The 13,498-nt window shown below is 39.7% G+C and overlaps 1 protein-coding gene across 4 annotated transcripts in view; it reads right to left on the reverse strand.

Moving 5' to 3' along the window:
• TNRC6C (trinucleotide repeat containing adaptor 6C) overlaps window positions 1–13,498 on the reverse strand; it is an 897,274-nt gene that overhangs the window by 82,527 nt on the left and 801,249 nt on the right. For all 4 annotated transcript variants that reach the window (XM_044084998.1, XM_044084999.1, XM_044085000.1 and 1 more), the window contains one exon: window positions 9,114–9,197. In XM_044084998.1, coding sequence (XP_043940933.1) covers window positions 9,114–9,197 — 84 coding nt within the window. The remainder of the gene's footprint in view (window positions 1–9,113; window positions 9,198–13,498) is intronic.

Consider the following 13,498-nt stretch of genomic DNA (forward strand, 5'->3'; position numbering starts at 1 on the left):
ATTTGTGACCACCGACTTCTCTTTCAGTCAAATGCACATTCGATCAAACGTCATACATCTCTCTCTCTCTCACACAAGTCTCTGCAAATGGATTGCTGAGAATAAGGAGGGAAGGGCTGTTGCAGTGGATGGACTTAGATCATGAAGATCTAAGTTAAGTACAGAACTTTCATATCTTGTACAATCTAGTTCATCCGTATCAACAGATTCCTCAGTAGCTACTTTTGGTAGATTCATGACAGAATACTCTGTGGGATGGTGGCTTCACAGGACAGCCTAGATCTAGGGATCACATCCAGCTTTTAGTGTCTAGCAAAACTATGTAGTGAAGCCTATGTAGCAGTAACAAAAAGCTGTCCACAGATGAATTCCTAAAAAAACAGAGAAGTTGAAATGTGTTTTGTAGAGGAGCCTTTTGTATGTCTAATACATTCATACTGTTATAGCACCATACCAGAAAAAAAGATAGTCAGACTACCACCTGGACAAAGTGATCCTACACACATTCTGACCTTTTATGGATGGTCATCCTTCTGTAATCTATGATCCCATGAAGCTAGAAATGTAGCTGCTTATGTACATTTAGATAATGCAGTCTGTATTTTTGTTGGACAACTGAGAAAAACACAGGACGATTAACAGACTGATTTAGGTTCAGATCTGAAGCCAATTTAAGCCAAAAAATGACTGGATTAGTTCAGAGCAATACTGTCTTTATAAAAACTAAGTACAGAGAATGACAAGAGGAGACTTGTAGCTTGGAGGCAGTCTTAGATGAAGAAATTGGAAAATACTGTTCTCTGTGACATTTATCATAGTTCTACTCTGGCAGCCAGTTTGAAGGGAGGAAGTGTTAGTTTCTCTAGCGAAAAGTTCATATCCTATGGGAGAACAGGATCTCTGAAGGGTGGTCTAAGCAGAAAAGCTCCTCGCAGAAAGGCTTTGCAGACTTTCAGGGATGACAAGTTAAATATTTGGTAGAAGTTAAATATCGTTGTGAAGTGTACCCTCAGTGTTGAGAATCTAGACCCTAATCAAACATGTCGGCCTGAAATTGCAGCTTGGCATGAATAAGAGCTGCAAAACGGGTCGAATCCTTGCTGAGAGGCCCAGGTAAAAAACTGTCCATTTTTCTTTGTAAATCTTTATAGTACAGTGCATTTCAGCTGCTGTTAGAATTTGGAACATAGGTGCGTATGCAAGGCCCCTGGCCACTAATGAGCTGGAGAAATCATGCAGTTAATCTGAAGGACTGAAGATCTGGCTTAGACTTCCTGGATGGATGGGTTAGGAGACCAAGTAAGGTTCTTAAATAAGTTTGGCTATAAATGGGGGAACCATTCTTGTCAGGGTCAGAATGCTAAGATGATGACGACTTTGGCCCTGTCCATTTTGGCTTTATGCAGAATCTTCAGTATCAGTGAAAAAGGAGGAAGTGCAGAAAATACTCCTTGAAGCCAACAATGGACTAAGTGTCCCAGGGCGTCTGATCCTGCTGCGGGACTAAGGAAACAAAGCTGCTGCACCTTATATGTTGGGAAGTGAACAGATTACAACAGAAGTCTCTCCAATGGCAAATGCTCATCCAAGCCACTGACAAACTGAAAGAAAACTAATGCTGCATTAAGAAACATCTGTTGAGTCTGTCTGTCTTAGTGAGTTAGCCTGCCCTGGAATGTGTACTGCTATTAGAAAGCCATGCAATTTCACTGCCAACTCCTACAGCATCATGGGCTCCCAGGACTCATCCCCCCCCCCGATATTTACAAAACTACTGACACATTGCTGAAGCGGAAAACAACTGCACTCAGAAGGATGTCTTGTAGGGCCCGCAGTGAGTGCAGGACTACCCTCATCTCTAGTACATCTTTCACTTGTGGTCAAAATAATGAGGTCCTGTCATATAGGACATTTATGCAGTACATCAAAATTTTCTGTAAAGCCATATAGTCTAAGCCTGCCATGTCTCCTCATAGTTATGGCAGATCCAGCTGCTCCACCCACCACTCATGGTGAGCAATGATATACCAGACTGCTGCCACCTGTGACTCCAGCTTACACTGTAAGCCACTATGAGGCAATGTTTTCAAAATTTTAACATTTTCTCTTCTAGGTCCCATTAAAAACATGTTACAGGAGTCAGGTAATTCAGCACCCTAATATGAATACACTCAACAGAAACATGCTCATTGGCATGATTCAGAAGTCCTATCCGAGGGATGGCTTGAAGGACTCTTTTCAGATGGCTAGCTCTTGGTGGCAGCTGCCACCATGAATAAGTAACAGAAGCCTTACTCTAATGCTCATCTGTCCCTGGGAGGCTGTAGGATCATACCAGGTTTTCCTGGGATGTATACTGCCACAAAAGATTTTCACCATGCCCTACCCTCTAACAAGTCGATCATGTTATCACCAGGAGGGACTACAGTAGATGAAGGCAGGGTGGAGTGAAAATCCTACAATAGAACATCTTCCTCATGGACGGTTGGGTCTACTGGACAAGAACTCCTCCGTTTCATTAATTCTAAGATCTCGCCAAACTTGGGGTCAACAGGAGGACACAGGGGGGACTTCCTGTAAGACAAATTGGAGTCCAAGGTGACAGAACTCCTAGGGAGAGTGCAGGCATCTCGTCTTACAGTTCTGGACACTTGGACAGGTCCTCTACGAGTGTTCCCAGGAACAGGGAGAAGAATCATTAACAGTCGCTCTGCACTTGGGAAAAATGGAAAACCCAAGGCTTCAAGCTGAGAAGAGTCTCAGGGCAGAGCCATGTTGAAGCAGTTAGTGTGGGACCCAACAGCCTAACAAGCTGAACTGGCATTGTTTCTTGTCCCTCAATTGTCAGAGATGAACTTTTGGCACAAAGATGATCACCCCTTTCCACCAATATCAACACCATATCAGGAGCTCAGATCCAAGTACTGATGCTGACTTTCATGCACAGTTGGACTTTGGTACTAAAGACACAAATGCCAATGACTTTGACAAGAACAGCACACCAAGGGTGTATGAACCAGTGCCTATGATGAATCATTGCTATCTGTGAAATGGTGCCTACTGATCCTAGACACAGGTAGGGTCTGTTGTCCAGTATACTTGTGCCAAAGAAGGGGCTGGATCAGATGGAAGCAGTCCCACTGATGCCAAATGCTGCAAGCATACAGGGGGCTCTAGTACTTCCAGCTGCAAGACAGGGTCCCGGGGGGAAGGAGCAAAGTGGATGGGAAGGGATGCTCTCTACCTGCCCCAGAAAAATAGGATGAAGAGAGGACTCTTCTTAATTTGAGCCTTTTTTATCATACTATTCCAATCCAAATGTATTGAGATCTGGTTGAACCTAGCAATATGAAGGAGAAGGAGGGCCTTGACTCCATGTACCTGGAAATATCCCAGTCTATAGAGAAGCTACCAAATAATCTCCTTTGAGCAGGTTCTGACACCACTGGCTCTTCTTTTGCATTAGTGAACTGAACCACTCTGGCCAGGGAAGGATCTTTTCTGATGATCTTGGGGTAAGGGGAGATGGCTTGTCTTGATCCTTCTAAGCCCTTTTCATCTCAAGTCTGAGTTTCTCCTTACTTTTTCCTTACTTCTGGAAGGAGCTCTGGTAATATGTGTGTCACCTCAGCTGAAGTATCCTATTTCCAAAATTTTCTAAACATTACGCAAGACCTTCCAAGTGTTTCACCCCTAGAAATATAGCACAAAGGGCATGTGCAGTCTGTTGGAAAGGGGAATTTGTGTGGCCACACCTAGAACACTTCTTGTTACCTGAGGTCTTACCCCTACCTCTCTAGTCAGCGCTATTAAAAGTACAGAACAAAAAAAACGTAACCAAAAACTCTACAATATGTTGGAAGGCTGTAAGTCACTGGCTGACTTAGGTGGGAACAACAGAAGAAAAGCCAACAGTTAAAATCAGAGAAAGTATGGAAAAAAAAAGGATAAAACCACAATACTTCAGTACTCTACAATCTACGGGGGGGGGGGGGGGGGGAGACTTACAGATACAATCCTCAGAGATAACAGGATGGTACACATTAGAAAACTTCTCAAATGCTATAATCCCATACTTAAATGCCTTACTGCCCCCCAAGACCTGCCAAAAAACATTCTTACAAGGTGGTTAATCACATCCCCTAAACTCGCCTAAATCAGTACATTAACCTCCAAGATGGCAGTGGCAATGTAAGTTGACACTGTCCCAATACAACTGCAGACATTCACTCACCTGTACCCACTGAACCCTTCTGAAGCTCAATGCATAGGTGTAAACAAGAAGTAAAAGTATCCATAACAAGGAATTCAAAATATTACTCTGCAGTAACACCAAAAGCTCAAGATAGGATGAAATGCCTACAAAAGCTTGCCTCACTAAAGTTCATTCTCACCAACAACATCAGCCAGCTTGCTGTTTCAAGTCTTATTAGGGACACCATTTGTACTCTACCTTCTTTTTCAGGTTCTATTCCACACTATGTTACAGCCTTTCCAGTAAACAAAAGTTGCACTGCAATCTTAGGCAAGTTAATCTTAAACTTGACCAGCAAAACTCAAAATAAAAACAGTATTGGGATAAGTGCTATCCTGTACACATTATCAACGATCCTATGTGATCATGATAACAATGATGTGTGAAGAGTTTACTGGTGCACAACTGACTAGTAATGATAAACCAAAAATGAAGCTGGGAGTGCAGCCCTCAATTCCCTAGAAACTTTTAAGACAGAAGTTGCAAAAATACTTTTCTAAGGCTAACATAAATGCCAATAGGTTTCCTGCAGCTTATCAATTAATTTTGTAAGAAATAAAAGTACAAAACGGAATGCAGGACTGACAGCTTATGAAATGAGCACAACATTTAGCAATTTGTTCTAAACAACTTTTCCTATGCAAATTATACCACCATTATCATCTTTTAATATTTCCTAGAAAGGAAAGTTTAGCCTCCCTATTTAAAATACCTCTCTTACTCAGGGTCAGTCTAGACACCCCCCATGTATTATAAAACAAATTCTGACACATCGGTTCAATAGTATTTGCCTGCTGAAATGTGTTAAGCATCCCAGAACTGCCTAACTTTCCTAATTTTTCTAAATCTTCACCATTTTTACACCATTTTTTTTAAGTTCACTCAATACTGTAAAACCCATTTTCCGAAATCTCCGCCTCTCCTGCTTGACTCTTCAATTATGAGAAAAGTAATGAGTTTGGCTAATCTATAAGCTTTCCAGCTTCACAATTTTATAACCACATAATCTGCTTAAATCAACATAACAGGCATCTTAACACACTTATTTTTGTTTCATAATTCCATCACCTAAGACCCTTTTTTAATTTTACCTTACCCATCCAAATAACACTACTGGTCTCACTGTATAGTCACTATACACCTCTTGTATCCTCTGTAGTATAATCACATCCAGTTTCACACCTTTTTACCTTACCATATTGTACACTACTGAAAACCTTTTCTATATGTGCTTACTTAAAACTCCCTCTTTTTGCCGATGTTTTACTACTATAATAAACAGCAGTTTTGCATCTTTTTTCTTTGCAACCCCTCCTATTTCCTTCTCCAAAACACCTTCTGTTTTAACTTTTCTTAAATATTTTTACATTTAATGTATATCAAAGTGAGGAAATTATTTTGTCACTCCATGAAGAACCTATTAACCTTCTTCTCACTTAACCATGCAAAAAAATGGCAATACAAACCTAGCCGTTTACACTCTTATATAATTCATACTGCACTCCACCTGTTTCATCATCTGCAATACACTGACTGAGCACCCTTCTTCCCTTTATTACTTCTCCCACCCTCAACAGCAACTAAACCTATCACTTCCCCATACCAAGTCCCGATAAACTCTCTTCCCCTCAATTCATTCCATCCCTTATGTACATCATCTGTCTATTTCTCATGATTTCAATCAAATTACATTTGATTAACTTTTATACGACATGCTCCCATCATCCCTGCATAAAATACGTTTTGTCTGCTAGTCATATCTTCTACCTTATCCTGTACCCAAAATTAAACATCTCTTGCTCTCTTCCTTCTCAGCTTCCTGCACCACCTACTTGGCCTTTCAATCTTTTCTCCCTTAATTTCTAAACCCCTCACAAAACCAATTTATTTTAGGTTAAACTGACCCATCAACTGACATCTCATAAAAACATTTTAAGTGATCCTTCCATAGCATAAAAAATTTGCTCCACATATTTTGGACAAAATGCGTTTTCTAAAAATCCTTTATTCTCTATTTTGTCACTCAGTCTGAAAATCCTACTTCTTTTACACCCAAAACAGACTCAATTTCAGTATCAAACTTTCCTCTGACAAATGTATTTTGTTTACTTAGGATTTCCAGCTCTCCATTCCTATATTCCATTTCATGAACTGCAAATATGTGTACTTTTTCTTGTCAGCAAACAGTTAAAAGTCCCTCAGTCACAGATTTTCACCATTCAGCAATTTCTTTAAGACAGTTCTAATGTACCAACAATATTTCAAAACAATGTGCATTAAACATTGTTTTCTTCCCTATATGCCATACCTATGCATTTTAGTCAATTCTTCCTTTCCAACTAAAAAAGCACTTGCATTTGTCCCTAAAAGCAAACACTGTAAACTACCATTTAACATCCTATTTTACTTTACATTCTATCCCGCTATATTTCACTACAAGAGATGAGGTTTATAAAGCTATAAGCCTGTTCATTTATTCAATTTGAAACTGATTCATATATTTTTAAGCTATATTAACTATTGACTTTTAAAGATAAATTTTACCCCCCCCCCCTTATTTCTCACTGCTTCTGGACACTCTTCATTCAACCTGTTCATCATCAGAATCAGATTTTCATAAGTCTTGAACCATTTTCTTCTATCAAGCCCTAATGCAGTTAGTCTCTTGCTCCACTCAATCACCTTCCTCCTGCTCTCTCTCTCATCACCTTCACATACCAACTTCTCAAGTTTGAAAAAGAAATTCCAAATTGAACGTATATTGAGCAATCATGGTCGACATGCTCCTGCTAACCACACATTGAACATACTTGTTTACATTTCCATCACATGTCCTGCTTTTCAAAGCAGTGTGGACATTTCCTTTTGGTACACATCACACTGCTATCACTGAGTTAGAGAGAAACCATTTCAGAAGTTGACTGTCTCTGTCAATGTCCTTTTTGGCATTAAATACAATATATTTGCAATGTAGTCACCTATTCTCCTTGCAGTTTTAGCAACTTAGTACCCCTCCCATTCCCCAGTCCACTAATTTTGTTCAAGTCATCAGTATCATAGATCATTCTGAAAGTGTATTAATTCAGCTGATGAAAAAAAGTTTTTCTTCTGTTAAGTGTTAAAATGTAAAATGCAAAATCTTTCCATAGTGCCAAATTCTTATGTCCAAATAAATATTTCAGCAACTTAAGTCATACTTTTTATAAGGTTTTGCAATGTCTCCTTGACTAAATGTGTAATGGCATGTACCGGTCACCTAAGAAATCTAAAGGCTGTAATAGTTTACAAAATAAAAGTACAAGTCCAGAGTCAGAAAGGATAACCCCTAAATACTACAAAAATCATTACATTCCATGTAGTACCCTTCTGTCCCCACTTCACAGCCTTCCTACCACTTCAATGACCATTTGTACTGTCTGAAAGCTTTGACTTGCCATTCATTTCAAGAAATCTCAGATTTATGTCTTTTGTATTCAATGTTTGGTTGTGATGTTGGTTCTTTTTACATTTCTAAGGATGCCCTTTTGGCCTTCTAAATATCCTCTACCATCTCCAACCATAAACTAATCATCTCCAAGGCTTGCAAGTTTGTTACATGTACTGATTCAGTTATAAGAGTTAACCTAGAATGTTCAACATTTAAAGTAACACTAATGTCTACACACACTCATTTCTGAGCTCTACTGTTCAAAACAAATACACCACTCTGTTTCCTTTAACTCCTAGTACTCTCACACCTCTACAATTCTATCTCATTCACATTCTGATAGAAGACAGTAAAGAAACTGTCCAAATGACCTTTAATCAATAAGAAAATCATCTCAGATCTCCTATATAACTAGGCCATACCTGGTGGGACTAACCCATGAAATAAATAAAACAAACCAACCCAAACCCAACAAACACTGTGAAGATAAAAACAATGGTACATCATACACTGGCTGACACAGCTACTTCTATTACATTACACTATCATCACTCATCACATATATACCTGACAAGTGGATCTGCAAAGGAAAAGCTGCAGTAATTACTGACAGTGGTGCGCTTTCAAAAGGGGTAATTTGCAAATGCAACAAAAAAAACACCTAATGCTCAAGATGGGGACAACAAGCATTACACATTATTCTCCAACATTAAACCCTGGACTTTTCAGTGACAATGGAGAATACTGGATCCTGACAATTTATCTTTAGAGCTGTCAGACCGTTATGCCAGCAATGAAGTTTGATGGTTGCTGAATCATTCCGACAGCTCTCCTAGCAAACGTTAACACTCAATCGAATTGCTAAGACCCACACTAGTACACTTTTTATTGTTTTTTTTTAAACCTGTTTGGAATGCATCACTCCCAGGAAAAGAGAAAAAAAATACAAAGTGCAAGGGTGGGGTATGGAAAAGGGACCAGCAGTCTCTGTTACTTCTGGAGTGTTTATGTCTACCTCTCAGATTTGTCGACTCCCCATCTATTCACATATATAAATAAAAAAGAACACTCAAAAAACACTCAAAAAACAAGAGGAAAAGCTAAGTGTATCCCAGCTGTCAACCTGTCTCACTGTCAGTTCACCCACCTGTCCAAAGAAAAAAAAAAACACTGAGCTGGTTACCAAGCAGGAGACAACTCTGTTTACTCAAAGAATCATGTTCCCACTACTATAGACCTGCACTTAAGCAGGGACCAGTGTTTTCTATTGTGCTACAGTTTTCTTGCCTCCAGTATCCAAAGCCTTGACATAAAAAGCCAAATTAAAGAAGGTTTAGACTGTACCATTTGTAACATATTCTGCACAGCTATGAAGGATCTTTTGTGTGTGTTCTGTTACTTGACAGTGTGTAATGAAGTGTCTGCACTCACTTGCTGCTCTTGTTGTCTCATGGGTCCAGAAACATTGCGCTGAGCCTGTAACATCTGCTGCTGGAGTTGTAAACGCTGGTACGCCTGCAGGAGACCAAACATGTTCAATATTAACAAGCATCTCCAAAATAGGAAAGCTATAAAAAAAAATGCCCTTCTACTAGTTGGTACATTAAAAAAATACCCAAACACTAGTTTAACAAAAAGCAATAAAAGCTTAGCTTAAATGTTCATAATCTTATAAATAGAAAACAATGACTCAATGATTTTATATTTAACACAGGATATTTTCTTACTTAGTAACATAAGCTTACTTGAGGATCACAAGTTTTTGCTACTGACTACATGAGAAACATGACACATCACTATAGTGTATGTTTTAGTTTATAAAAGAAACAGTACAAAAGCTGGTAAAGATACACAGGGGATCTGTATACCATCTATCTTTGATATAAGGTGGGTGAGGATGAATACTGCACTGAAGTGTATATGAAATAGGGCAACAAAAACAAATGTAAACAGAAGCTGGAATTGGCTGCTCCAAAACTTTCAAAAATCTATACAAATTACAATACTCTGGAATACACTGCACAAGCATTACATCTCAGATCCATAAAAAGGCATTACTGTACAGTGGCATGTTAAATTTGCAGCAACAGGAAGAAAACTTAGAGACTGTGCAAGCATTCAGTCTCTGACCACTGGCATTGTGTAACCAATATCTACAAATCATATATATGAAGAGACATCACACACCTCCCATGGCTGAGATGCAAAATATCACATCCAACACATCTAAACCTCACTGTAATGGCGACACCACTGCAAGTCACAAAACTGCACAACACCAATAAGTCATTTTTGGGGGAACAAAGCCCCCTATAACCCACAATAATTAAGGGATCTGCCTCTATACCCCCGGCCTCTAAGTATGTCATCTTCGAGGTTACACAAATTTCGAAAAATAGAAAAATCACCTCTTCTTCCCCCCCCCCAAATCATGCAATCTTGGAGACCGCATTAAAGAGCATCTGTAGCAATGTAACAACTGACTTGCTGAGATGCTGGCAACACACACAATACACTTATTAAATTATTACTAGAAGCTTCATAACACTTCAACTGTCAATATGACAAATCATAGTACTCCCCTACTAAAAACTGTTTGTGAAACAGGGTTGCAGCCAACTTTAGAAAAATTTGTTTTTCAAAATATTTTTTCAAACATATCCTTAAGAGCTAAGAAACATTATGAAACAATCTGAACAAACAGTCAGAAAATTTAAACCTTGAAGAATTCATTCTTGCAGAAAACATAATCCAGCATCCTGAAGTTCTGCTCAGAACACTGCAGTATTTTTAATCACATTAGTTGACTTTAAAAAGAAGAAAAAAGGAAGCCCTGCAGTTAAAACCATAAAAATTTCCCCCAAAGTAGGCTGTAAGCTACTCTGACAGTGCTAGTGAAACTTCAAGTAAAACCAGCTGAGTAATGACAACGACACAGTATAGGCCATAGTCCCTGGGAAGCTAGTCTGTTTCTGCTGCTAAGCACAATGCATCCAATTTTGCATTACTCAACGATACCGACTACTGAACACCACACAACATTAGCCTCAGAAGGCATTTTATGACTAACTGAAAGAATCAGCATATATATATTTTTTTTAATGGGGACACTGACTGCATACTCAACAATGCACTTACCATAAGCTCTACCATGAACTTGAAGAATCTATCACTGAAATGACCAAGTAATGGTATAAACCCCACACTCACCGCTTTGTCTTATACGCTGGTAGGGCTCGGATGATTGCACTGGGATACCTGAAGTTATGGTCAGCAAACACACACTGGTCACAGTAGCCCTCACTCTCATAATCTGGAGTAAACAAACATCCTATAGAGGCTTGGTGACCCCTCAAGCAAAAAAAAAAAAAGTTATGTACTTACCGTAACATTCCATCTGTGTTGTCCATTTTCATTCTTCTTCAACTAATGTGACTGGATCTGATGTTTTACTAGCTCACGGCCACCAACAAACTCTCAAGCTCCTTCCCTGCCCATAATGCACCATCCCTAACATGCCTCAGATCTTGTTTGCAGCTAATAGAAGAAATGGCACAAGTGGAGTTCAATACAAAGGTGTCCTGAAGTACCTCATTCCTCCAGAAGTCAGTTATGAAAAATGGAGGGGGGTGGTTGGTGGGGAGTTGAGGAAAAATAAAAATGGACAACACAAATGGAATGTTACGGTACGTACATAACTTCTTTATCTGATGTTGTCATTTTCATTCATTTCATTCAACTAATGGGACAGAGTCCCCAGCTACCTAAATTCCTGGGTAGACTCTACAGGCTTCTCTTCCCCTCGAGACCAAATCTAGTTTGCAATGGATGATAAAGGTATGAGAATTTGACCAAGTTGCAACTGCACATATACCATCCACAGAAACTCTAGAATGGAATACGGCAGAAGTTGCCATAGATCTGGTTGAATGAGCCTTTAATGGTTTTGGTAAGGAGAGATTCAATTTGGTATAGACAAAGGATATGCAAATTGTCAGCCGTCTAGCTAGTTACCTTTGTAGCCAATTAGCCCAACTTATTATGTACAAAGATAACAAATTGATCCATATTTCTAATCTCTTTTCTTCTATGTAAAAAAGCAATTGTCTATGAACATCCAGGAAGTGCAGCATATATTCCCCTTTATTTGTACAATGTGGGAAAAATACTGGCAAGCTAATGGATTGGTTAATGTTGGAAACTGCCACCACCGTAGGAAGGATGGAAGGAAGCACTAGTACATAACGTGACCCTACCCTTATGAAAAATCAAATATGGGGACTTAGAAGAAAAAGCTTGAAGTTCTGAAATTCTTCTAACAGATGTTGTAATTTGCTACTAAAAAGATAGTTTTCCAAGTCAAAAACTTAAGATCACATTTGCCTGCAGGTTCAAAGGGAGAGTCTATTAAGGCTTGCAGTACAAAATTTAAATCCCATGATACCATGGGGTCTTTATACTGGGGTCTTAACAGAAGAATATCTTTCAAAAATGTTTTGCACAGTTTAGAAGAAGCCAGGGAATAACTCTGAAATTCCTCATGAATTTAGAGATTGCTCTGAGTTGAACTTTACTAGTTGATGAACTAGCACCCTCATTAAACAAACTCGCTAAAAATTCTAGAACAGAATGAGTTGGAGCTGAGAAGGGGTCTATCCGATTCTGTTCTGCCCAATAAACAAACCTTCTCCATTTACTCCTGTAGAGCTACCTAGTGGAAGGTTTATGGGAAGAAAGCGTTGGGTGCCTGGCTATTAAAGGAATTGGAGAAATCATGCTGTTAGTTTGAGATATCCAGGTGAACCATGCCCGTCAGGTGAGACAGAAGGCCTGGAATTGGATCCAGAATCTAAGGTGGATATAGCAGATGAGGCCAAAGGAAGGGGAGCCAAATCTGCCGATACCAGTAAGGTGCAATGAAGATGACTGTTTTTCAACCGGGCTGCTTTCTGAAGGAATTTGGGAATTGGGGGAGTTGGTGGATAAGCATACAGAAGACCAGGGGCTAACTGTGGAGCACAGCATCCCTCAGTGATTCCTCTGATGGGAGGATCAGGGCAAAAAAGATTCTGCACTTGTTGTTCAGGGGAAATGCAAAAAGGCTGCAGCAAGGCTGGCCCCACTGACTGAAAATTATTTCTGTCACTTTGTTGTTGAGAGAACACTTGTGAGGTAGTAAAATGGACCTGTTCAGTTTATCTGCTATAACACTGGGCTATTAGAAAGTAGATGGAAGATATTGCCCATTGCCACATTCTGAGGTCTTCTTGACACAGGAGATAAGATCTGGTTCCCCCTGCTTGCTGATGTACCAGACTACTGACAAATCTGCCTGGATTGCAACTGTCCCAAGAGGAAGAGTGTCCTGGAATGCCAAGAACACTGACATGTAGGTTGGCCTCTACAGGGGACCAAGTGCCTTGGACCGTTTTCCCCAGGAAGTGCCTGCCCCCCCAGTCTGGGAAGCGTCCATGGTCACTATGGCCCTGGGCTGAGGGAATATGAAAAGATGACCTTGTAACAGCTGTTCTGACTGCATCCACTGGAAAAGGTATGGCCTGCATACCTGGGTTATTCTTATCTTCGCAGACATGGGCTGAGAAGACCGTGACCATTGTGCTGCTAGCATCCACTGAAGAATTCTCATGTGGAATCTTGCTAAAGTGACTAAAATTACTGCTGCTGACACTGATCCCAAGGCTTGCAGAATCAAAGAGGCTGAAATTCTGGTACTGCAAATTATATTCCCGACCTGCATTCTTATTGTCTGTACTCTTGACAGAGAAAGAGAAGCTACCACAGATAGTGTGTTGAAT

Source organism: Protopterus annectens, chromosome 10.part0, assembly GCF_019279795.1.
Source record: "Protopterus annectens isolate FY-2018-M chromosome 10.part0, PAN1.0, whole genome shotgun sequence".
Taxonomy (NCBI): Eukaryota; Metazoa; Chordata; order Ceratodontiformes; family Protopteridae; genus Protopterus; species Protopterus annectens.